General features: G+C 46.3%; 2 protein-coding genes across 5 annotated transcripts in view; both read right to left on the minus strand.

The window, feature by feature from the left end:
- Positions 1-6,227: 6,227 nt before the first annotated feature.
- Positions 6,228-12,393, minus strand: ZFP36L2 (ZFP36 ring finger protein like 2). The gene is made up of 2 exons (XM_040059322.2): positions 12,152-12,393; positions 6,228-11,631 (listed from the first exon to the last, which is right to left on the minus strand). Exons 1-2 carry the CDS (start codon positions 12,200-12,202, stop codon positions 10,213-10,215), a joined length of 1,470 nt encoding a protein of 489 aa, XP_039915256.1. The 5' UTR covers positions 12,203-12,393; the 3' UTR covers positions 6,228-10,212.
- Positions 12,394-16,268: 3,875 nt separating this feature from the next.
- The window catches only part of THADA (THADA armadillo repeat containing), a 150,310-nt gene continuing 140,537 nt past the window's right edge, over positions 16,269-26,041 (minus strand). For 3 of the 4 annotated variants that reach the window (XM_040059335.1, XM_040059336.1, XM_040059337.2), the window contains exons 37-38: positions 18,260-18,426; positions 16,269-17,090 (exon numbers count right to left, since the gene is read on the minus strand). In XM_040059335.1, coding sequence (XP_039915269.1) covers positions 16,752-17,090; positions 18,260-18,426 — 506 coding nt within the window. In that variant the 3' untranslated portion in view covers positions 16,269-16,751. Of the gene's footprint in view, positions 17,091-18,259; positions 18,427-20,583; positions 20,675-26,041 lie in introns of those variants that run through there. The other variant, XM_040059338.1, reaches the window with a different exon arrangement.

Genomic DNA, 26,041 nt, shown 5'->3' on the forward strand with positions numbered 1-26,041 from the left:
GTGATTACATTTATCAGGTATCACGATATTTACCAACTAAATTAAGATTTCTCTTACTTTTCTTGGCCCTCTCCAAATACCAGCTGCATACCTCTCATCCTGAGTGAATGCAGAGAGTCCTTTACAAGAGGGCTTCAGGCTGAGGGAAAAAACTTCCTTGTAAACCCAAATCCACCGCTACAGCACAGCTCTGGTCACTGTGAATTCTTCCACACCAGAATTCAAATACAAATTCACAAAGCCAGATGTACAGCTGGCATTACAAAACACTGATGGTGGGATAAGAGAGCTCCATCAACAAGGGCACCGGCATTCCCCTAAATTCCCCTACTCATCCCAATTAGTACAGTGAATTGTTCAGAAAATCAAGACTTCCATTCCTCAAAATTCACAAGAAAAGAATTTCTAAGAAATCACATACTTACATATTTTGTTGAGTCACAGCACAACAGCTCCTGGGGCTCACAGACACAATTACAGAGCAGGTTTCAGAACAACCTGACCTTCCTCTCACCCAAACCTCCCCAGGACAGCTAGGTCTCTGCAAGTCATTTTAAAGCACAAGTATTTCCACCTGGACGTAATCAGGCTCATTAAGAGACCTGAGAACAAATTAATTCAATGAGATTGGGTTCTGTTGGAACATCTTACTCCCTGAGAATTGTCCACTTCATAAAATGATGGACCATTTGCATCATAAAAGCTAACTATACTAAGAAGTTGTGGGATGTTGAGTGCTTAAATTATTTTTTTTTTATGTTGGCTGCAGTATGAGAGGAAGGGGAAGTTGCATACAACAGTATTTACAATTTTTTTTTACTTTTCTCCCTGCAGCCAAGGCAGCGCGCTGCAGTTTCTGACTCACAAGATGCTGTCCTTTGCTTCCGTAATGCTGGCACAATTATGACATATTTCCCTATGTTATTGTAATCCTAACTGGCTGATTTTCACCCTCCCTTTTTTCCTTCTCTACAACTGGTTCTGGAGTTACAGAAACTGCAATTCCTATCATTTCAAGAAAACTTTTCCAAGGCAGTTAGCATTTGCTTTGCATCTGGATAGCTCTATCTGCTTGATCTCCTTGAATTCCACACGGCTTTAACAACTGCTCTTTCCAATGAGCTTTCAGAGCTGAAAGGTGACAACATTCCTTGTTACAAAGTGCTTTTGGAAGTGTTCAAGGCCAGGTTGGATGGGGCTCTGAGCAACCTGGTCTAGTGGAAGCTGTCCCTCCCCCTGGCAGGGAGGTAGAAGAACTACATGATCTTTAAGGACCCGTTCAATCCAAACTAGTCTGTGATTCTATAATTCTATAAAATGTTTCTGTGTTCTGAAGTTTTGGTAACATGCGTTTTAAGAAAGAATCGTGTAAATCTCATCTAAACGACCCATCTCTACAGCTATTAACAGCAAAACCATTTCTTAATTATCACATTTTATTTGCTCCTACCAACATAACAGCATTCTTTATTAAACTACAAGGCACAGCTCCCCAAATCAGAATTTTAGTATCCCCCAATACACCTATATACCATCGTACATTCATTATATATGCCACTGTCTGTGGTACTCCAGTGGTTTGAACGAACCCCTTTCCAAATCTCTCACCATTATTCTTGCAACAATGCGTTGTACTCACCAGTCAGGCTGCATTTCTGTAATTGCTTTAAGAATGTCTTCCACCGAGTCCTACTAACTCCTCAGGAGCTGAACTTTTGGGACAGACTCGTTTCAGTCATAAAAACCCAATTCCCAGTTGTCCCTGACTGTGTGCTCATATCTACTGCGGGATGGGAAATCAGAGAGAAGCGTTAATGAGCTGCTGTCACCTTCTTCTGTAGAGCTGGAGATTTCAGGTGAATCGTCCCTTTCACTTTTTGTGATTGTTCATTTGTGGAAGTCAAAGAGTTGCGTTATCGGAGATATTCACTGTGTTTTGTTCCGTCATCACAAAACATCTGCTGCAAATGAGACAACCCTTAAATGACAGCCTCACGTTTCGGCTTGCCCCGATCTGCAGATGGAGATAGACCCCCTAAAAAGGGATGTTTATCACTTGCTTTGCAACACTCCTGTAGCAAACAGTTTACTCACAACTTTCATGTTATGAATTCTAAATTCCATCTTGAATTTTAAAATCCATCTTGAATTTTATTTGAAGGTGCAGGTTACCGTAAGAAATATTTTGAGTAAACAGGAGAGGTCATGGCTTGGTGTTTACATTGACCAAAGCTGTGTACCATTTCCCAAGGACTCAGCTTTTCCAAGCTTCTGGGCTTCTCCTGTCTCGCCATCATTTCCTCAGTCTCCCAACATGCACGTGCACAAGTGCTGAACAGCAAAACTGAAGTAAAATGTTGAGGTTCATCTGTAGAAAGCTCAGCACAGCTCACTGCACGAGGCTCTGCCTCCCCCTGTGCTGTGGATATCATTTGATAAATCCTGGGATTTCAAGTGCACGTGAAGAAACAGCCCCACAGAACACAGTTTAGGCTGCGGTTTCACAGGCATTTCAAGTCAATATAAAGTTGCCCTGATGGTGAAAGCAGAGTTCTGAGCCTCACGTAACTCACACACTCCTGCCCTCGATCCTGCTTTTGTTCCACAGCCGTAAGGCGATGGGATGAGTCCAGATCAGAGCACTAATCTAGCAGAAAACAAGTTCCTGTCTTTTTAGAGTTAGTGCTCATTTGGATTGGCAAATCACTGCATTCCTCATCTAATATGACCTTTAGAAAAAACATTTGTTAGCTCTGAATTCATCTCCTAAGATTTATATTGTGCTGTTGAGCACTCTTAACGCAGCGGCAGAACCAGCACTCTGGCTGGAACCCTCCCTGTCCGTGCAGAGCCACGTGGCATCCAGCTCAAGGAGCAATCTGCCCTCATCCAGGTGCAGGCACAGGACAGGCACAAACTGACCCAGGGTTCTGCTGACCAGGAAGGAGATATCCGGGCGTTCCCTTTGGCAGATGCCCACCCTTCCCACCGCACTGCTGGGCACCAGCAAGGCCTCAGCCCAGCTCTTGGACACTCCCAGCGCAGGCAGCTGGAAGGGCAAGAGTCCTCTTCTTCCTTCCCCATGCTCCCTCAGCCATGGGAAGAGTAAACCACTGCCCAAAGGCATCCATCAGCAGGAGCACAGACTGCACCAAGAAGAGGAAGCCCAATTTCAGATTTGGTGGGTTTTAGGAGGTTCAGAACTGTATCTGTATGCCCCAGCCAGCCAGAGATCTGAGATCACAGCAGGGGCCAGAGATGCCTGCCATCCCCACCAGCAAAGCCAGAATTTTCAAGCAATGAAAAATTAAGGTGAAAAATGTTCATCCACAGAAGACTCAGAAGGTTCACACATAAATGCGAACACAAGAAAGCCTTAATAATGACAAAAGCCAGTTGTTTGTGCTCCTCTACAATGAGGCAGTGGTTTTCACAATGCTATTCAGATCCCTCTGCGTACAGTACAGGGAATCCTTTCCCAACATTTAGGTGCAGTTGAAGGCTAATCAAGATCTCATAAGTTACCAGGCCTCTTACTGTTATTGAATTTCCTTCCATTTCTTATCTTGAGTAGCTATTACGATTGCAGGTATTCAAGTGAACGTCATTCAGGAAAGATAAGGTAATAATCCATTGATAGAGGACCCTCGTATTTAGATTTCAGCATATCCAGCTCCCTGTTTATGTTATTAACCATGGTAGAAAAAAGGGGGTTTGAATTACCCTGTATTTCCTTCTCAGATGGTGTACAGAATAGAAATTACTCAGCAGATGTCACCTATCCCTCTCCAGCAACAGAGAGGAGATTTGTCAGGGTAATTTTCCCTGGTTTCCTAAGGAATGCAAATTTTGCAGGGTTCACCCCAAAATGCCTCTATTAACACATCCATTATGGACCTTTGAAATGACTCATATGTGTTCCACTAAGCTTTGAAACAAAAAAATTCTTTCTAGAGACAAGGCCCTCTAGACCTTAAGGGAGGAATCTCATTCCTCCACCCTCCTTTCCAATATTAAATTAATTTTAATAAAGGAATTAAACCTATAAACGACTGCTCTTTAGTACATATGCTGCAAAACTTACACAACCTGCTAAAGCTATGCCAGGTCATGACAAGTGTTTCCTTTAACACTGAGAACTTCTCAGAAGATGCTGTTCTTTTGCCATACAACCTTTACTTGATTTCCAGTAAACCAAACTATTCAGGGACTCAGCCATGTTAATTAAAGTCTGTGTTGAAATGAGCCTTCTCTTAAACGTTGGTGTGTGTTCAAATGGCACAAGGGTTCGTGTGAGTGATTTACAATCACCAGTATAAAAAAGCAGTTCTCACATGGGCACACCAAGAATTTCCCAAAGACCGGTGAGGAAACAATGTTTCTTCAAACAAAACAAATCTACACAGGAGGGATAAACCAACCTAGCAGCTTGGTGGGGAGATAACTTGTTCTCCATCCCATCACTCCTGTCTCTCTCCAGGGTGTGGGGCTCTTCCTCCTCCTCCTCCCTTGCACCAGCTCTGAAAATCATAAGACTTCTGACTGACCCGCTTCAACTCTGCTCCAGGAGAAAACACCAGGTTTTTTCCTGCCTGGTTAAAAAAATGCAGGTTAATAAAATGCATCAACACCCAGGCAAACATGGCAAGCACCAGAGCTGGCTGGGGACAAGGGGACTTTTAGGTGGCAGTGGACAGAGCACCCACCCTGGGCCATGTGGTGTGAGCAGGGTTCCAGAGAAACCTGAGCTGGCTCAGGGAATGGGTCAGAAAGGGCCAGGGAGGAACAGAGTGGAGAAACTGCTACATCACCTTGAGTAAGCAACTTTCATCCCAACCCTTCACTTACTTCTTCAGCAGGTGAGCACTCAGGTCCCTGGCTGTGGTCATTCAGGATATTCCTGCCCCTCTCTGGACTGGTACCAACCAGCTGCACAGCTGGCAAAAGGGAAGAGATAACTCTATTCCAGATGCAATAAAGTGAGAAGCCCAGTATCTTCACCTTAAAACTCTGAGGATCTGAGTTTAAGCTGAAGGGTCAGAAAATTAAGTTTCAGTTTCCAGGGTTAATTTGCTGCCAAGGTCTGTAGGCTCAGCAGGCAAAATCTGAAACATCCCATCTTATTGATGACAGAGCACCACCGCCTGAAGCTCCTTCAAATAATATCCACACTCAAGGTCAGCAAGAAGAGACAGATCGCACAATTAAAAATATATAGTGGAAGTCCTTTAGCTTTTATGCTATAGTAGCAAAAGGAAAGAAATAAAAGCTCGTTTTGGTCATTAACATAACTAAAATCTCAGGCCTTCTTTGAAAACGAGGTTGTCAAATGCACCCTTTCTTTGCAAAAAAATCAAAGCTGCATACCTAATGATGGGATGGGGTGGGGGCAGTAAATGGAAGGAGGGCAGTAACTCCTTTTTCAAAGTAATGCAGAGTTGCACTGGACATTTAAATGATGCTCTGGCAAAGGGCTCACGCCCCGGCTGTGTGTTCAACCAGCCCCCGGTTTGCTGCATTCTGCACTCAGCAGTACGGCAGAGAGGAGCCAGCGGCCTATCAGCTCCACTTGTGGTCACCAGCTCCTCCTGTGGCCACCAGCCGCTCCCACGGCCACCTGTCCTTGTCCACGAGTGACACAGACCACGCTGCGGCTCCAGGCTCTCCACCCGAAATGAAGGAACCCCTGGGCGCACAGGGGATCAGCCCGCGCCTGGACCAGGGCGCAGGCGGCGAGGAGCAGCATCCCTCTGCTCCGTGGCGCTCTGCTGGAGCGTGGCTGGGCTGTGCAATCCCTCCACTGAACAGCAGCCACAGCACTACACCTGACACAGGCACGCTGAGAAAAGCCAAACAAATAAAAAGGCCCCGAGACGCTGAGAGGATTAGGCAGCAGAAATCAAAACTACTAATTGAATACATTTGAAAATCCCCTAATGATCATACCAAGCCATTTTAATCAATCCCTCTTTTGAGACCTATACTATTACATTCATTTCTACCAATTTAAGACTTTGATGCAATTTCTTTCAGACCATAAACTAAAACAAGCATGCGAGCCTCAGTCCCAACCAAAGATTAGCAAAGTTCCCATTTTCCAGATCGTAAAGTCATCTTAAGTGCTCCAGCTATTAAGAGATAGATCACAACTCAGATGAGCAATAGCAGAAACTTTACAGTTCCTTAACACAAAGCTCTTGGGGAAAAAAAAAAAAAAAAACAGTTTATTTTTTACACAGTATTTATCGATTTATTGCAATGTATCAGAAAGTTCTGAATGGCCTGACCAGCTTTACACACTTTGCTGAATTTTGAAATGAAAGCAAGAGAACATTTGCTTAAGTCAACAACATTAAGTCACCGGTTTAAAGGTTAACACTTGATTGTGCAGCACAAGAAACAGACACTTTATCTTCCCCGTCCAAGGACTGCCGGATTTGTGAAGAGCGGAACATTAACGCTGCCACGGGCCAGGCTGCAGCCCACTTTGGAGATACGAACAGAGCAGGGTGCAGCACAGAGGCCTCAGTGTCACTTGGGCAGAGAGCAGCTCGGGCCCAGCTGTCCCCACACACACTGGCATGCCAGCAGCCAGCTGGGAGACACCGCTGGGCCATCACCCATCCTGTCCTGGCAGCAACTTTTTAACACACACAGCACTGGCACTGACACCAGCACGGTTGTGATTTCATGGGGGGCAGCTGCTGTAAAGCTTCCAGGGCTCCTCTTCCAGCCAGGAGACACCAAAGCCAAGCCCAGCACCATCACCAAGATCCCGTTCAACCAAACAGAAAACCACGGGGAAGATGGAAGTACTGCACTGATGCGAGTACAGCTGTTCCAGATAAGGGAAATACAGAAATAAATAAGGTCCTTATCTACTGTGGCAAGAAAAAGGCAGGCTCAGGGGAATGGGTGGGTGAGTGAAAGAAGCAAAAACTGTACCTAAAGAAAGAAAATCCGCAATTAAATGAGGCATGCACTCTTAATTAATGCAGTTTTAGTGTGAAAATTAATCTCGAAATCCCAAAAGTGAGTTAAGACATCAGCTTAGACACCGGTCAAACCAACAGCCACTCTCTGTTCCTCCAGAACACTGGCATGGGCCTGCTCCTTGCAGCCAAAGCATCTGTACCAGGGATGCCTGGGGAAGGACACATCAGAGCTCAGCGCCACTGTGCAGACAGTGACAAAAAGAAGTTTCCTCAGAAATTAGGCTGGGAATCGAAGGGAGCAATTCAGAGCCAAAATGTCAGACTGGATCCATTAAGAAAAAAGATGATTGCTGTAGCTGGGCTGTGTTGTCATACATTGCTTACGTTTGTTTTAATTTTAAACTAAGTGTCAGTCCAAGGTTTGTTACACAAACATATGGCACCGGTATTACATTCTATCCTGTATTTATAGAAAGTGCTGTGGTGGCCCAGGCAGCACAGAGATGCCATAATGTTAACAACGTTTATTAGTAGTATGACAAAAGAACAAAAAATAAGCTGGTAGAAATCGTGACCTAAAAGTTTAAGGGACTGACTGGAATAGGGTGTCAAACTGTGGAGATATTAGCTAAAATTCTTCCAGTATTAATACTCAACACAGTCCCCAGGTTGCCAAGTATTTAGTTATATAAATACAGCCTGGAAAAGGTAATTTGTTTAAAACCCAAGCCCTGAAAACTGATTAGCACATTTAATGCTAGCCCGATTAACACAGATATGCCCACAGCTGGGTGATGGGGGCGCTGAGGCAGAAGTCCGCATTCCTGTGAGCAAAGAGGAACAAAGCTTTTGGGACAAAGGGTAAACCTTAATTATGCCTTTTTATTACCCAAACTGCCATTTCCTCCTTACCCCAAACAAGGCAGGAAGGCTAATGGCACATTCACGTAGCCCCATAAGCGATGTGATTGATAAATGCCACTACCAGATTTTTCCACTCCAGCTGTTACACTAGAGGCTGCAGACGCTTGATTCTCCAACCTCTTAAAAAAAAAAAAAAAAAGTTTTTAAAAAGTAAAAAAAAAAAAAAAAAAAAAAAAAAAAGCAGGATATAGTACAGCGCTGACATTCCCGAACCTTCTGGAAGCGTTTATTAACTTTGGCCAGCGACCAGCAAGGGCTGCAGGAGCGGCTTGGAGTGGCAGTGTAAACTGGTTAATCTGTAGCTAGACATATCTGTGATTGGGGGGTGGTGGTGTTCAGCAAGAAATACTCCTGCCTGGCAGCCAGGGCTTCAGCACTTGGAACCCTTACTGGGGTTGTCGGTTTCTTTGTTTTTGCGTGGTTTTGTTGTTTTTTTTTTTTCCAAAAAATTTTATTGGGAGAACTACAAAACATTTACAGTACAAAGTTTACAGTCTCACATAATCTGTAGTGAACTGACTCCCGAAAAATATATTACAACTCAAGTTGACTTATCCTTTAGTTACATTCAAAACATACTTCTGTTAAAGTAGTCCAAAAGAGTACATAGTGCTCAATCTGTACCTATGTACAAACAAAACTAAGCTACTGCTCATTCATCCACCGTCCAGGAAACTTTTGGAAAACTCCCAACTTTCTACATTAGGAAAAAAAAAAATTACAGGTTTTGGAATTCAATAAACAAGATATGTTCCTGTATTATAGAAAGTTTCAGATCCAAAGATGGCCTCAGTTCTTATAAAATAGAGTGGCGAAATTTTGCTGTACTTAAAACCCATCCCTACATTCAAATTATCTCAAGCATTAGGAAAAATACTTATTTGGTTGAGAGATATTTAAGGCAAGCATGGACCCTCAAGAAGGCACTGTGAGACATAATACTGGGACCCCCAATTATTGCTACATACTTTGAGACTATATCACAGTGTGATTTGCGGAGTTAGGCAACAAAAATACTTTTTGGTTATTTTTAACAAGTCTGAATTAAGATTTGCCACTTTGAAGTCTGATTGCTAAGTGAGTCTTTTTTTTTTCTTTTTTTTTTTTTTTTCTCTCTCTCTTTTTCAACTCGGACGGGCTACAACCATTTACATTCTAAAAAAACCCATAGAAATTCCGCAAACTACCTCCACAGCATCGAGACCGATTTCTATAAAGAAACCATGCAATCTTTCAGATTTACGTAAACAAAGAAAGAAATTAATGAAATAAATATTACATACCATCTCTTAAATTAAGAATTTTACTCATTTACAATAAAATAACCAAGTGAAGTTACAAAAAGGCATATATTACTGTGAAAAGAACACACTCCACATTTTGCCGATTAATAATGAAAATCATAATTTAAACATAATAAAAGAATATATATCTATTGCTTTTCATCATACCCGATAAATACAGTATGAACAAATTACCAATGTATACTTTTCACAAGATAATAAATAAGTTAAATAGTTTCATATTGAGTTGTGTGCAGTGACTCATTCATGCAATCAACTCAAACAGCTAAAAAAAAAATTTAAAAAAATCAGCAGTTATTCTCCAACAATTACAAACTAACCTCAGTTGAGTGCTTCCAAATAAAGCAACAACAAAAAATTGTTCTAAGCCAAACATCCACTAAGTGGTGGCAATGGAACCAATATTAAACTTTGGAATGAAGGTTTTAGCATTTGTTATAATAATAATATATAGATATATATAAAAAAGAAGGTTGTTATCAAGGCATATTCTTGGCAGGATGTTGGATTTTTCTTTTTTTTTTTTTTTTCCTAAAAAAAAAAGCTTATAGGTTTAGTATGTTCTGTGTTTTTATTTGAACTGGATTGAAAGACAAACTAGTTTGTAACTTTTTTTTCTGTGTGCCTGCAGGATTGGAGGAGCTGGGCTGGTGAACCGGCGCTCCCCGGATTGTTTGTTGCTTTCTGGTGCTGTCTTTTCTAACGCTGTTTTGTTGGTTTTTTTTTTTTTTTTGAACACAGATGGAATGGCTGCTGCTGGTGCGTATCATAACTTGTCTCCAAAGAACGACAACAACAACAAAAAACCCCGAAACAAAAATCCCCTTCTTCCAAGGTCTCTCTATAAAAATAGGTTTGTTCAGTTCGTGTCATTTGCCCTTTTGCAAAATGCTTTGTTTCTCGTTTTGTTCAGCTCTCGGTGTATAGATAGATAGATATATTAAAAAAAAAAAAACAAAAAACCAAAAATAGAGAGGAAGGAGAGGTTTCGCTTTCTTCGCTCGGTAACTTACTTGCGGGGCCCCCCCGGCCGCTGCCCCGTTCCTCCCTCAGTCGTCGGAGATGGAGAGGCGGCTGAAGATGGGCAGGCGGCGGCCCGAGTCCAGGCTGGGCGACTCGGAGCCGCTGAGGGAGCCGGAGCTGAGGGAGCCGCTCAGGTAACTCTCCCTGTCGGAGAGCGAGTCCGGCGGGCTGGGCGGCGCGTCGAAGACGGGCGACTCGGAGAGGCGGCGGAGGGGCTGGAAGCTGAAGGGCGGCGAGGCGGGGGGCGGCGGGCAGGCCCCGCCGGGCGGCGGCGGCGGCTGCTGCTGGCAGCGGTAATAGGCGGCGGCGGCCGCGGCCGCGGCGGCGGCGGCGGCGAAGTTCTGGGTGTGCAGGGCGAGGGGGGCGATGAGGCTGCCCAGCTCCTGCCCGGAGAAGGCGAAAGCGTTGTTGGCGCAGGGCGGCGAGAGCAGCTCCTCGCAGTAGGAGGCGGAGGCGGGCGGCGGCGGCGTGCGCGAACCGCCGGGGCTCTCCAGCAGGGCGGCGTCCAGGCGGCCGGCGGGCGGCGGCGGCGGCGGGGCGGTGCCGTGGGGGTGCGGGGGGTGATGGTGGTGGTGGTGGGCGGAGAAGCCGGAGAAGCTCAGGCTGTGGGGCAGCTTGGGCCGCTCGCCGCCGCCGCCGCGCGGGTGCCCGAAGCCGCCGCCGCCGCCCAGCGGGTGGTCGCGGGGGGCGAAGGCGCGGAGGTCGCCGGTGCTGCCGGCGGGGTGCGGGGCCGCGTGGTGCGGGTGGTGGTGCGGCCCGGCCGCGGCGGCGGGAGGGGGGGCGGCCGTGCCCCCGCCGGGCGCCGGGCGGCGCTCGTCGGCGTTGTGGATGAAGTGGCAGCGCGGGCCGTAGGGGCAGAAGCCGATGGTGTGGAAGGTGCGGCAGAGCTCGGTCTTGTACTTGGGGTGGCGGGTGAGGCTGCGCAGCTCGTGGAAGCCGTGGGCGAACTGGCACTTCTCGCCGTACTTGCAGGCGCCGCTCTCCTCGAAGGGGCGGCACAGCTCCGTCTTGTAGCGCGTCGAGTTGATGGGGGCCCCGCCGCCGCCGCCGGAGCCGCTGCCCTTGCCGGCCGCCTGCTGCTGCTGCAGCTGCTGCATGAGGTGCTGGCTGCGCTCGCCGTTCTCGCTGAAGGAGCGGTCCCGGAACTTGTTCTCCTTGTTGAGCAGGGCCGTGGGGCTGCTGCTGCCGCCTCCTCCGCCGGAGCCCGTCTCCTTCAGACTGCCGAACGAGGAGGAGGAGGACGAAGACGACGAGGAGGAGGACGTGGAAGAAGAGCTGGAGCCGGTAGGGCTGGGGAACTTGGAGCCGCCGGCCAGCGCCGTCAGGTTGCTGGTCGAGTGCCGCCGCAGGAAGCCCGGCGCGAAGCTGGAGCTGGGAGGGGTCACCGGGGTCCCCACGGCTTTCTTGTCCAGCATGCTGCTGAGGTTGGTCAGGGACTTCTCCGTCTGCCGGGGCGGGGAGAGGGGAGGGGGGAGACAGCGGGAGAGAGAAAGGGTGTTGCGGGTGACCGCCTGCCCACGGCCACGGCTCCCCACGCAGCCCCGCCGCGGGAGTCGAGGCGGGGGTCGCGCCGCCCGACCGCCCCCGCAGAGCGGGTCTGCCGGCAGCGCCGGCGGGGCAGGACAGCGCCGGGGAGAAGCCCCCGCTCCGGCTCTGCTGCATTTGCAACTTTTTTCAAAAGTTCCTCCTGGCAGCGCAACGCGCGGGCAGGGGCTGCGGGGCGGCTGCAGGACCAGCCCGCCCCGAACGCGGCCGCCCGGAGAGACCACGGAGCGGCATTCCGGGGCTCGCAGCCTTGCGTCAGCCGCTGTCCCCGGCCGGCTGTCAGACCGTGACCCGCCCGCAGAGCCCGGCCCGACACGGGCCTCCCGCCCCGCCGCGCTGCCCCGGTAGCCCGGAGCGTCCCTCCGCACACGGCGGCAGCGGCAGACCGCGTCCCGCCCGGCTAAACGCGCTCTTCCCTACCTTGCACAAGAAGTCAATGTCGTAGAAGGCAGATAAAAGTGTCGTCGACATTTCTAGATCCTGTAATGGTCGGATATACAGGAAGGACCGAAAGATCCCGCTCTCCTCGGAGGGTTTGGAAAAGCCACGACTAGTTAGGAGAGGGCCGTCTGCTTGAGATCCGAAACGGTCCCGACTCCTTCCCGGCGGGACGGCGGGTGCCGGGCCGAGGCGGCGACGGCGGCTGCACAGCAGCGGGCGAACTGCGGGAACTCGGCGGCTCCCCGTGCCGCTCCCATATAAACGCGGCAGCCGACGGTCGCGGGGGCGGTGCCCCGCTCCGCCCGCCCCGCGCCGCCCGCCGGGCCCGCCCCGCTCCAGCCCGCCAGCCGGGCCGCCCCGAGTCTCACACAGGGCGCTGGCAGCGGGGCAGCTCGGTGGGGAGCGCCTGCGCTGCAGTCAGCCCCCGGTCCCGCCGAGCGGGGTGCGCCCGCAGCGCGGGCGGGACGAGGCTGGGGGAGCGGGGAAGCGGCCGAGGCAGCGCTCACGGCGCCCTACGGGCTGGGCCCCCGCGGAGCGCCCCTCTTCGCACCCAAGAGCCGACGCCCCCGCGCTGCCGCCGCCCGCGCAGGGCGGCTGCGTCCCCGGCCGGGTGGCGGCTGCCGGCGGAGCAGAGGGTGCGCGGGGCCGCGGGAGAGGCGCGGCAGCGCCGGGGACACTTCTTCCCCCCGCCCCGCCGAAAATAAACTTTTGCCACGTAATTGCTTGAAACAAAGGTCGGGACCGCGCTGCCCCGGTGCGGCCGGAGCCGAGCACGGGTTGCGCGCCCGGCCGCTTATTCCCTCTTTTCGGGGACCTCGGGTTTGGCGCTTTCTTTCGTAGGTTTGGGAGAGGTTGGCGGCCAGGCGCGGAGGCGAGTTGGCATTATTCTCGCAGCGGCCTGTCTGATAAACGCCCCCCACCTAACGCTGTCTGCATCTTCGTCCCGCGCCCCGCACCCCCTCTCACGTCTCTCTTCCCTCTTCATTCCCGCCAAGGTCCTGTGACCCTTGGAATCCCCCGGCCGCCGCCCCAGGTGCCCCTCTCCGGCGGACCGCGGGCGAAGGCAGCGGCCGGTCCCTGCGGCGGGACTCCCTCCGGGACGGAGCCGGCCAAGGCCGGCCGGGAGCCGCCGTGCAGAACACCCCCGCCCCCCCCCCCCCCCCCGCGCCGATAAGGCCGCGCAAACACGACGTGGGAACGGCGGCGGCTCCTCGGCACCCCCGTCCCCTCCCGCGTTTGCTCGGCCCCGGGACAAATGGGAAGGAGAACAGAGACGTGTAAAGTTTTATGGCTGCTGAAGCCAGCAGAGGCGTTTGATCCTCCTTAGCTTCCGAGCCGGGATGGCAGTCCCGCGCGCTCCAAGGGAGCAAACCCGACCACGTCAGCAGGAGCGCGGCGCCCTGCAAACACATTTGCAAAGGGAAGAGAGCCCGGGCTGGGGGCGGGGGCGTCACCAGAGCCCCTCGCGCCGGGATCCGCACTCGTCCCGCTGCCCAGCGGCTCTCGCGCCCCTCTGCTTCCTGCCCTCGTCCTCCGCCTCCCACGCCGCTGCGGGAGGGAGGCTGCAGGCAGGACCCAGCCCGGACGCTGCCACCGCCCGTGAGCCGTCACCCGCGGCCGGACGAGCCCGGAAACGGGGATCGAAATCTCCCGGGAAAGACGAGGAGCTGGGCGGCGGAAAGCCCAAACCTCGCTCCCTGCCGCGTCCCGGCGGTCCCCCGGGGCCCGTCCCTCGCTCGGCGAGCGCCGCCGGACTCGGCCGGGCAGGCTCCTGGCCCCGTTCCCGGCCCCGCTCCCCTTCCCGGCCCCTCCCGCCGCCCGCGCGGCCGGCGGGGACGTGGCGCCCCCCAGCGGCCGCCGGCTCCCCCGCCCGGCGGTGCCGGGACGCATCCCACGATCCTGCTCCTTCCCCTCCTCCCACCCTGCCGGGGGCCGACGGCTCCCGGCCGCCGACGGGCGCTGCCCCGCACACGGGGAGCCGCCGGAGCGCGGGGCTGCAGCCATAACGCGCGTCCCTTCCCATAACCTTCTCCCGGGCCGGTCGGAGTCGCCTCCGCACTGACCCGAGTTCAAACTCTTCCTCCTCCCACACAACTCTGCGATGGAGACATCACCTCGGAGCTGATCCTGCCCGCCAGCCAACCGAGGGAACAGTTTACTGTGACAATCACGCACGGATCAATGTGTCAACGCCATTGGGAGGAATACTTTGATAAACTGACTTTGATCAAACGCACGGCCGATAAGTGCTCTGGCATCAGGTTTTGCTAACTCTCTCCTGCAATCGCTGCTCCGGGTCTAAAGGTTCTTCGCTGAGTAGTTACACAGTAACCCATCATCAGCACCATGTGGTGAAATGTATGTGCACTGATATAATTCTTATTTGCTCTCTTATAAACTCGAGCGGGATGACAGAGGTTCCAGCTGCATCTTAAAACTACAATAAGGAAGACGGAGTTTTCGAGCTGTTTGGTAACTGATTAACCAAGTCCTCAAGGCTTCACCAAGTTTTACCGTCACTGTGGTCTATTACTGTGCTGTCACCTGTCTGCATTTATCGATCTGCCAGTATCAAATATATAAGCATATGCGTTTTAAACTCTACCCAATTAAAAAAGAAGCCAATGTTACTAGATAGTCTTATGCTACCCACTGACACAAGCAAGGTCTCAGAACTTAGAGTGATTTTGATACATACAAAGTTCTTGGCTTCTACTACAGAAGCTGTCGCCGCACTAGTTCAGAAATGATGGAAATATGTGGCAAAATCAGCAGCTGTTAATTAATTGCACAGGTCTTGGCTATTTTTTTGAGAATGGCTTCCAGACACAATCTGGGCTATTCTTTCCCCAGGAGCTCAAACCAGATGCATGATTAATTTTTAGCCTAACTCGCAGCATGGCTCACAAAGCTGGATAGTGGGCATTCTGTGAAACATAATTTCAGATTCCAAGATTTCTATTTTGCCTATCAAAGCCTCAAGTTTCACTGTTAATTACTTCTTAAGTAAGTAACCCTGAATCCTGGAAACTTAAGGGCAAATCCTAAACTTTTATTCCTAAGTTCTGTTTGTTGGTTTTTTTAAAGTGGTGGCTTTGTGCAGTGTTCAGATGTCCACTGGACCCAACTCGGCAGCTCAGCTCTATTTACAGCAGGCTCGATTGAAACTCGAGAGAGCAGCGCTCGGCTGTGGGGCACCGCGGCGCCCAGCGCTGCCAGCAGCGCCGGCCCAAGCCCTGCCCTGCCCCTGCTGAGCCCCATCCCGGCACTCCGGGAGCCCGATCCCGGCCGGGCCGATCCCGTCCCGTGCGCGGCGGTGCTGTGGCGCCACCTGGCGGCCGCGCGGCGCACCAGGCCGAGCTGCTGTGGCGGGCCCGGCCGCGGGACGGGCGCTCGGGCATTACCGAGATTTCGGGCTAAACTGCGCTCAAACACCATCAGGTGAAGAGGCTGAAAGCAACCTGGCGTTCACCGGACACGTTCTTCTTCCACAGACACCGAAATCACGGCGTACAGGGTCGCACATCCGTGTTGTGGCGGTCCAGGCCTCGGCTGTGGGAAGGTCACACAACCTTTTGACATCAGGATTTTTTTTTTTGATGTCTCATTTTCGTATCGAAACCCAATCCCAGTTTGCAGAAAAAATCCATTCGATGCACAACAAGCCTTTTTGTGTATTAGACACAGCAAGACCCTGGAGCACTGAGAACAGTGGCCCTAGCTGCCCCACCCGGTGAGAGCATCTCCCAAAAGCACAGAAACACCTCTGGTACCCTTCCGAGGGTCCTCACCCTCCTCGGCAGGACCTCACTTTCCAGCCCTGCTTGCAGAGCAAGGTGTTTGAAGTAAAGATGAAACTGTTCCATTTGCAATGGAACGGCTGCTTCGTTTTGAACACCGCAAGTCTTCATTTTAGAGCCGTTTTATGAAAGCAGGGATTTTGATTTAGAGGAGAAAAGAGGCATGCAGAAATCTAACTAATGCTGTTTCCATGTGCAAATCAAGGTTACTACCAAAGTGAAAATCCTTGTCTTCCTCCAGAGGAAAATGCAGTAAAATTTAAAATGTACTCTAAAAAATGCCACAAACAAAGAAGTCACGGTTTGTTTTTCTATTAGAAACACTTAAAGATTTTTTTTAAAAGAGCATATTAATTTAATAATTAACATGCACATCTTGAAAGGGGACAAAAAACCCACAACTTTTTCTTGGTATTAACACACAGGAGGTAAAAATGTGGGACAAAACAACAGAACTACAGGTGGCCTGCACCTGGATGAATGGAAAATATTACGTTTAGCTGCTTTACTTCCTACAGTAGCTGTAATAAACAATACTCAGCTGAATGAAATTAGCAAATGCATTTAAAAGGAAAATTCTCCCACTGCACGTCCTGTAAAAAAAAAAATCAACACACAATTAATCAATACAAAAAATATAGTTCTAGCCTGAATACTGAAGGTACTGCAGGTTTCCTGAAGTCATCACAGCAATCCCTGATTCCTTGAATATTGCTGGAATTCAGTCTTCCTGCCCACCCAGTAGTGTGTGTAGATCCCTGAGGATAAGTTTTAGTAATTTACTTTTCCAGGCTTGCATTTTTGCAAGTGTCATCAGGCTTCAGCAGATTTAATATTTTAAGACAGGCTGATATTCTCTCCTTTTGAATAGCCAATCTTGTGAATTCTGGAGTTCTGGAAAACTCTGGAAGCAGAGGCAGAGCTCCAAGAAGGTGTTCAACGCGCTGGGCTTGGTCCAGTGCTATTCTTGACAGACGATTAAGTTCCCCATGATCTGGTAAGGTGAGATGAGTCACTGATAGAAGATGTAAAAGGTGCTTACTAAGTTGTCTCACATGAGTCAGCTTCTCTGCCCAAAAATTCACTTCCCCTTTATCAAACAGGGAATCATCTTCTTCCTTAACAAAAAGAAAACCAACAGTGATTAGAAAATGACCTGTGGTTTGATAACAATGAGGAAATCATAAAAGGTATGAAAAAGGATATATATAGAAATGATGACCACAGAGGCTGTCATAGAACAGCTTTTTATATTCAAAAAAACAAAGTAAACACTCATATGCCTTTTTTTAAAGGTTTGGGAAAACACAGTAAAAAGGTTCCTACTTTGCCAAAGAAATTTTACCTTCAAAGATCAGGCAGTTATGGCACAAGTCTTGGGAAACAGTGGAAGTAAATAGTAGCCCTAATCCTTAACATGTGCTTGCCTTTCCCTGTGAAACAGTATTATATTTCACAAAGACCTCTGTAAGCAGTATGGTAATTTGCTATATCATGGAGCTTTTTGATGGGATTAAATGGAAATTGTATCAGTCACTGAAACATCAGAAATGCACACCTAAACTACAGGCTTAAGAAAAGATTCATGATATATTTCATGGGTTATATTAATTGCCAACAAACTTCTCAAAGATGTAGCTGCTCCTGCTCCTTCCAGTTTACCGTGCAGCATTATTTTGGCCTTTACGCTCTTTTCAAGACAAAAGAACACAGTGTATCATACAGTACTAGCTTTTAGAGAGCCAGTGTGGCAAAGCTCATCTTTACAGGAACAATCCTGAGCTCAAAGACTGATGTAAGCAAGGCTGTTTCATATGTTGTGCAGAATCAGTTACATGGATGACAGCATAATGTTACCAAATATCTAAATGGCATCTCTGGGAAAGCCAGCATTGGTAGAACACAGGTCTTGAATGCTCAAATGTCTCTGGCACTCCCAACAGCAGTTTAAATTCAAGGGAAGCCATCATCTGCAATAATACTGAGTTGAATTACATTACAGCCTCAAAATGCTTCAGTCAACAATGCCTTGTGAAGTAACTCTTGATTTATTTCAATGTTTGCTTATTGATCTCTAATTTTATGTCGGTATTACCAGGAAACAGACATAAAACTCTTTTCATTCTCAATAACACCCATGCGAATTTTAAAAAAGACTGTAGATCAGTTAGCACGGCAGTAGCAGTTATCAGGTTTCACCAGATGAGACATTTTGTTCTATTCCTACCACAAGACCACAGAACTATAGTGCTTCTAACATGCTATAGCAACTGCTTGTTAAAATTACCAGGGCAGAAGTCTCCCCATCTCTTTGCAGGTCGCAGTCTCCCAAAAGCCACTCCAGCAGGATTGGGACACCGGCATGGATCTCCCCCCACCGCTGGAGCTGCTCACACACTATGCCGAAGGCTAAATCCAAGGCCATTGGAGCACTCACTATCCGAAATGCAAACTCTGGTGAGAGAAAAGATGTGTAAGAATATAGAGCAAGACCGCAAACATTTTCAAATAAAGTCAGCACAAAAATGATTTCTTGAAAACAGATGCCAAACTTACACAAACACAAGCAGAAGGATAAATTATACTGCAAATAAATTAGATGGATGTTTACTTCTGGGCCACTTGGGGCCTTCTCTCAATTCCACAGTAATACATGAAGCAACTGAAAATGCTGATGCTTTTTTTTTTTTTTTTCTCCTGCCCATGTAGTGACATTTATTAATCTGGGTTTAAATATACAGATATGCCTGTTAGACACATCTCCAGACAGTCCTGTCACTATTACTTGGTGACTATTTTTGCCAAACAACAGCTATGCCTTAGATCTCATGTAACGTTATCACTGGAACTCAAAACCTACAACACATGGTATGCTTTTAAAGGGCTGGGATATAAATTGAGTAATTATTTGGTGTATAATCTCTTTATATATAATAAGATATACATACACACACACACAAGAGAGATCAGGCACGAAGACAGGCTTAGAAAAGATGTTTGAGAAGGGAAAGGCAGACACTGTATATGACCCCATCACAGAGCTATATTTATACAGCTTTTGGCATCATGCCAGAGCTGTACACAGAACTATCATCCACACCATATTTCTTCCCTGAACTTCTTCACTGCTCTCATTTGGGGAGATGCTGGTTTAACTCTCTGGGTCCTAGGGCTACCTTTGATAACAGAGTATATAAAAATGCCACAAGTCCTGTGTGTCCACAGGTAGGAGTTTCTCCACTTGTAACTTTAATGCAATTTTTTTTTTTTTTCCTTTTTAAAAGGGGTGCAGGAAGAGGACCAGAAGAGGAGAGCTAGTGGACAAGCCTCTTTAAAATCCCTAGTACTGTAAAAACGATTTTGGCAAAATTAATCCATGTCCATAGTCACCAGCAAACTGAAAAATGTTTGCTGAATGGTCCAAGTGGTGATACATAAGGACATACCATTCTCGAAGGCTGTAATCTGGGAGCAGACAACACAGCAGTCAGAATTATTTTGTAAAAATCCATATAGATATGGAAGGCACACCTTACTTTATGTGTGTGACTGTATTTAAGCATTTCTCCTGAAAGAAAACAACCATCTACATGGAAGAGGCACAGCAGTGCAGCCAAGACTTCTCCCTCACAACCCACATCCAGAGCTGGGGCACGGACCCCTGTGCTGTAACCCTTCCGAGGCCTCAGGCCAGCTGCAGGTTTTCTGGGGTACGCTGGCACAGCAGAGAAACTCACATTAAAACACCAGGATTAGGCAAATACACACGCTAAGGAGTAAGGAAACATCTAATGGCATAACAGACCGATGGAAAGATGAGTACATGCACTTGACAGACCAGGCAATGTACCGAGGACATTGGGGAGAACAAATTAGTATTTGAGATGATGAGGACAAAGGACCATAATAAGGAAGGGAGTGAAGGAGAAAGAACAGATGGTCTCTTCTTTATCTTGGAGTTAGATGAGGGTAAATGGAAATCTCCTTGAACAAGTAACAGGAAGGCAGGCAGTCAATCTCTTTGTGACACTAATAATGTTACATACACAGTTTGTCTCTGCTAGACAGTAAAATCAAATGTTCAAATCTGTTTTCTTCACGTCAGGAATTATCACATTATCAGGACAACCCTGAGCTTTTTCTGTGAGGGAGTATTTGAGAAGTGGTGTAATGCAACATTTCCATCCCTGGGTTTTTTAGGTATTGGGGTTACAGGGTATTGTTTTTGCTGACATACCTTTCCAGGAATTTGTTGGGTTTTTTTATTTATTGGGTTTTGTGGGTTTTTTTGGTGGTTTTTAATTTTTTTTGGGGGGGGGGGAGGGATGTTGTTTGGGGTTGTGTGTTTGGGTTTTTTTGTGTGTGTGTGTGTCTTTTTTTTTTTTTTTAATTGTTTGGTTTTGTTTGGGTTTTTTTGTTTCACGTGTGTTTTGATATTTTTTGGTTGGTTTTATTTGTTTTGCTTTTTTTTTTTTTTTTCCCCTGGTGTGGGGTGTCTGTTTGCTTTTTTTGGTTTTTGGTTTTTTTGGGGTTTTTTTAAACCCTTGCTTTCCCTGTTGCTATGCCCCATTTGGTACCAGTCTGATACTCTAAACAATGGACACAATGGTTGTCTTCTTTGTTTTGGTTTCCTTAGGCTTAGGTAGGAAACAGTTTCATTCAAGTGCCATAGGGACCTCAGAAATACTGGCAATCTTCAGAGCTGAAAGATAACAGAGGTTAAAATGGAGTGTAGTGTTCTGAGCATGAAACAAACATCCTGGTTATGAATGCTCATAAAATTAATTATTTTAAACTCAGCTCTTTTGATTTCTGAGGATATTTTTGAGTTTTATAATGATTTCTGAATGCCTACAATTAAAGCTATTTATAGAAGTCCTCTTCCCTATGTCGCTTTGTTTGTATTTGAATATTTAGCAAATTAGGTGATGCTGGGAGCTAAAAACCAAACATGGTACTTCCCATTGCTGAATTAGCTGTTGCTTTGGAGGACCAATTATAGATAGCACTAGAGATAGCACTGGGGCCTTTTTAACATTTCATATCCTTAAGTATAAATACATACAGTGATGCCCTCTTTGTGAATGAGAGCACTGAACTGCTGAGAAATGCATCAAGAAATATGCTGGGGCCTCTAATTGTGGTATTACGTGACCATGCTGAAAACTACCAAGAGGTAGCAAAACAAGTAATGCTGAGGTTCTGCTTAGACTAAACTTGCTTGCTAGCAGTTTCCCAACAGCATGACACAGAAGAAAAGGCAGTTTTGTGGTCACAGAGTACAGCAGTCTCGTAGAGAATCCTACAAGTTGCAACAAAGGAAATGGCAAGTCTTTTTTTGTTGCTTTTTTTTTTTTTTTTTTTTAATTCTTCAAACTAAATAAGAGAAAAAATAGAGGGAAAATATGCAAAGGATGTATAGCACCCAGAAAAAACATGAAGATCCCGACCAGACTGACCCACCTTTCTGTGAACTGCAGATGCCATTTAAGTGATCAACAAAACTTTTGTGTCAGTTCTGGTGTTGACACCAGGGAAAAACAAAGCCACATCACTTTGATAACACTAAAACTTAGGGTTCCAAAACCTGGGTAAGAGCCTGCCTATCTTGCAAGGGCTTTGTGTCAGAGAAGCTAGCAGAGCAGCATTTTGGTACTTCAGGTGTTCACAGAGACTCAACAGCATACCTGTATCTGGCAGATGAAACATTTTCACTTCCACCTGCTCATTCCATCCCACTCCTGCAGAGTATCAGGAATGGCTCCATGATTTCTGAAATGCTCCCTCAGCTGCTGTTACTTACAGAACACCATGATATTAACTGACATTTTAATACCAGTATACACAAAATTGATGCTAGAATAGTTCAGGATTAGATCTGTGGACTATCAATGCCACAAGGATAACCAAGAGATACATAGCATATATCCAAAAGAAGTACAATAACTCTCCTAAGCTTGGAGTGTTGAAGTAATGCAAAAGGGTAACAGCAAGCAAAGCATAGGTACCCATGATTTAATAGGTAAAAAACACTTTCACAGGGAGAAAATGCTCTATTGCTTTGATGACTCCTAGCTCCAAAAGTTACAGCCAGGGATGCTGTAAGCATGCACAGAATCTTTGAAGATACCCACAAAAGATGTGAAAGATGTGTGTCTTCTCAAAAGAAATGTAGGGTCTTCACTGTTTACAAGAAGTGCTCCTCACATCATCATCTGCCTGCAAAGGCAGGGCTGATTTTCAAGAAGCCACATATTACATGATGCTGTGTCCGTGACTCATGCTATGACTTCAGAGATGCTCTGAGTAAGACGCAAATTCACCAGGGGCAAAAAGGGCAGGTGGCTCCCCCTTCACCACAGCTCCCCAGGCTCCTGATGCTTACCTGGGAGCCAGCTCACTCTGCTGATCACCTGGTAGATGAAGGCTCAGAACAGCACAAAAGGCGTTTGGCACGCAGCTCTGGCGTGTGGGCTCCTCAGCTTGGCTGGCAAGCTGAGCTGGTTACCCTGCAGTCAGAATTCATGTAGCTTGGGGCCGGGGAAGGGAAGATCACAGGACAGCAGGAGAAAGGAAAGAAGCCAAAGGGAGAGCGAGACCTCCCCGTTCAGCAAGCTGTTAGCCCAGGTCATCATCCCAAACGTCCCCATCAGAGCCTTGCAAACAAAATGCTGAGATTATTTAAATGACTGAGTGTTAATGCCTTTCGTAACGTAACTATTTAAAGTAACTGAATAAAAAAGAATTCAAATAGTGAGGGCTCCCAGCTGATTACTACCAGAGGAACTAAACCTGCAAAAATCAAGACCTGAAGATGTAGCTAGTGCTATAAACTAAAAATACAGCAGCAGTCCTTCCACAGAAGTTCTACAGACTATCAAATCTGTGTTAAAAATATGAGTTTTTTAAATTTGAAAATGGGCGTATGTTCCAACATGCAAAAACATCACAAGCAAGATAAGCATCTTACTAAATAAGCCACTACAGGGGTTGAAATACCAAAAAAAAATCTCTATGACTTAAAACAAGTAGTTACAAGCAGAATAGTTAATACCACTCATCGAAATGAAAAATAAAGATAAGAATCAGGTACTACATACTTTTTTCATTTTGAGGAATTGAATTTTCATAAAGGGAAAGGGGTTAAGTACTGCAGTGTCTTAGTCTTTGTGAATCCGCCCACATAAAAATTAGACCTCCCACATACACATTCATATAGTCCAAAAGCTTTGATCATGCCAGATGTAAATATTTCTTCTAGTAGCCCATTACATGTCTTCCAACTATACAATTGTTCTCTGTTAAAGCTGCACCGATATTATGGAGAACTAAAAGGATGTATTAAGAGCATATACACAGATTTTAAGGACAACCATATTAAAATATAGGCAAAGGAGAAAAGCAGAACATATTCCTTGCCTAACAAAGCATTTTCTAATTTTTATACTGCATATTGTTAACTGAAGTTCATTCTAGATCAAAGAGCAATGCAATTTTTGTAAACATATACTGTGTTCAGAACAAACAGAAAGAGAAGTGAATCTGCAAGGAAGCGTTGTGTAATAGCTCTGAGAAAAAAAAAAAAATCTCACGAAGAACAGCGTACCAACAGTAGCGAAGTTTTCAAGGAAAATATATGGGTTAAGTTCTCCATCTGAAATAACAGAAAGTATTTTTGGTAGACCATTACCATCTGAACTGGTAAAATATTTTTTCCTTTCTTGCACGGAGTACTACCCATCAAGTTATAAATACTGATACATCACTATCAATATGGTACCTCATAAAACCCTGGTAAAATAAGGCAGTATTCTTACTTCAGAGGCAAGCATGGACATTAAATGCAACAATGATAACAATGATTGCTTAGCAAAACTGCAGATTTATCTGACGTTTTCTGATACCTCACTGTAAAAGATGATGAGTATCAAGCAAGATATCAGGTTCTCATCCAAATGATGGCAGATTCAGCGTCACTAATACCTGTAATATTAGATTTGTGAATGGAAAATTTCACCTAATCACTAATCACTCCTTTATTGTATAAAGACTGTTCTCCTTTCGGTGTTCAGTAATAATCAAGCTTGTTCTATTCTCAGCACGTGAAATATAAGACAGCTGAGTGAGGCAGTGCTGCAGATATTTTTTTACTTAAAATGATGTGTTTATGTGTGCCTAGATTTCATAAAATTTAAAAAGCCTTCAAATTTGAAAAAGAAACAAATCCCACTGGCCCAACTCAAGAGTTAAAGAGCTGGTAAATAAAGTGAGGCTCAAAAATGCATTTCCTATGTTGAAATAGGTTCTGCTTTGAGGTAGGCAGGAATTGTGCAACTCCACAGCAAGACAACGCATAGGTGTCTTCCCACTGGAAAAACAGCAAGGCAGAATAAAAGAAAGTAAAGGGGTGTTCATACCCACCCAGTCTCCACAATAATGTTAGAGTCCTATCACCCTTCTGGGCGCTAGGATTAAAAGACGACAACTGAGAAACAAAACAAAAGAAAAGGAAAAAAAAAAACAAAAACAAAACAAAAAAACCCACCACCCGACTGACCAACCAACCAAGGAAAAAAAAAGGCAGAAATGGTAACTTGCATCTGGATGGCTGGTTGGCAGATGGCTCTTGCAATTGCACTGTGTCAATTTAAGTTACAAACATCAAACTTTCCACTTTTTAAAATGACCATTTATGTAAAAATCTAATATATAAGCAGATTCCTTTCCATAGCGTTTCATAAAATCAAAGGCAATTAGATCATTTCTATCCTCCCGAGGAATACCATTCCCTAGATGACGTCCAACTGCTTCATATGTTTTCCATTTCCCTGCCTGAGTCTGTTTTATAGCCGCGCTTTTTCAGGATGGCTTTAAAAAGAGGCCCTTCCTGACATCACGCAACACGATGTCAAAACACAACACCATTACAAAACAAACTAATCAAAACTAATTTCTTAATAGTTGCAGTCTCTTGAGTAGAGCGGCGGTGATGCTGCTCTCAGCTTTGACTTTGATTATAAACAGATCTGAGCTAATAACAGGTCTGATTAGCACGGAAACTTACAGCTCAGGACTGAACAGAAAATTAAAGTCCCTTCTTGAGCAAAAGAGCACACACATATTCATCATCTTTTCAAGCCCTTTTTTGGAATGTGAACCGAACAGTATTTTTCAACTCGGTAACTACGTTATTTTTCCATTTTAAATATATATGTATGTATACATAAGATTTTCCCATGTGAGCCAGGCTCCTGTACACGAAGGGTTTTATTACAAAACAACCACAGCTCACAGATCCGACAGAGGAAATGAGCGTTTGGACTTTACCTCTTACTTTACCACTTTTGCAGAGCCTCCCCCCACTCCAATCCACGTTCTGATTTAAACAGCAAAAAAGACAGTATCCCCTGCCTAAATCCATAGAACTCATGCTTTTCCTTCTTATAAGGTAAAAATAGTCAGCTCATTTTTAAAACACTGCCAATGAGAAAATATGGGGTTTTTTTACTTGAATTATGTATTAATTGGAAAAAATGAAGGTAAATACGGTTTCAAAACTTGTATCAATGAGTAGAATTAAATGTAGAACTGAAGACTCTTGTTACTGGCATGTACCAAGTACTCAGAAGTTTTTGCTTAGCACTGACGAAGGTTACTGAATGTGAATGTTGTGTATGCTACAGCTCTGCTCTAGGAACACAGGAGACGCATTTACTTCTGTATCATAGATGGAATTTTAGAGTGACATCTGGGGAATGATGCTAAGAGGCTTACTATTTAAAGGATAAAGGAATAAGGAAAGAATGGGTAATGAGTACAAAAAACAACAACAAAAAATTTCTCCCTGCAATACTTGTAAACCCTTATAATTTGGGCTGAAAAAAAACCCCAAAAAACAAACAAACAAACAAACCCAAAAAACCAACCAACCAAAAAACAAACAAACAAACAAAAAAAAACAAACAAAAAACCCCCAAACAAACAAAAAAAATCACACCACACACACACAAAAAAACCCCACACCCAAAAACAAACAAACAAACAAACAAACAACAAACTATTTAAAGAC

Source organism: Hirundo rustica, chromosome 3 (assembly GCF_015227805.2).
Source record: "Hirundo rustica isolate bHirRus1 chromosome 3, bHirRus1.pri.v3, whole genome shotgun sequence".
Lineage (NCBI taxonomy): Eukaryota > Metazoa > Chordata > Aves > Passeriformes > Hirundinidae > Hirundo > Hirundo rustica.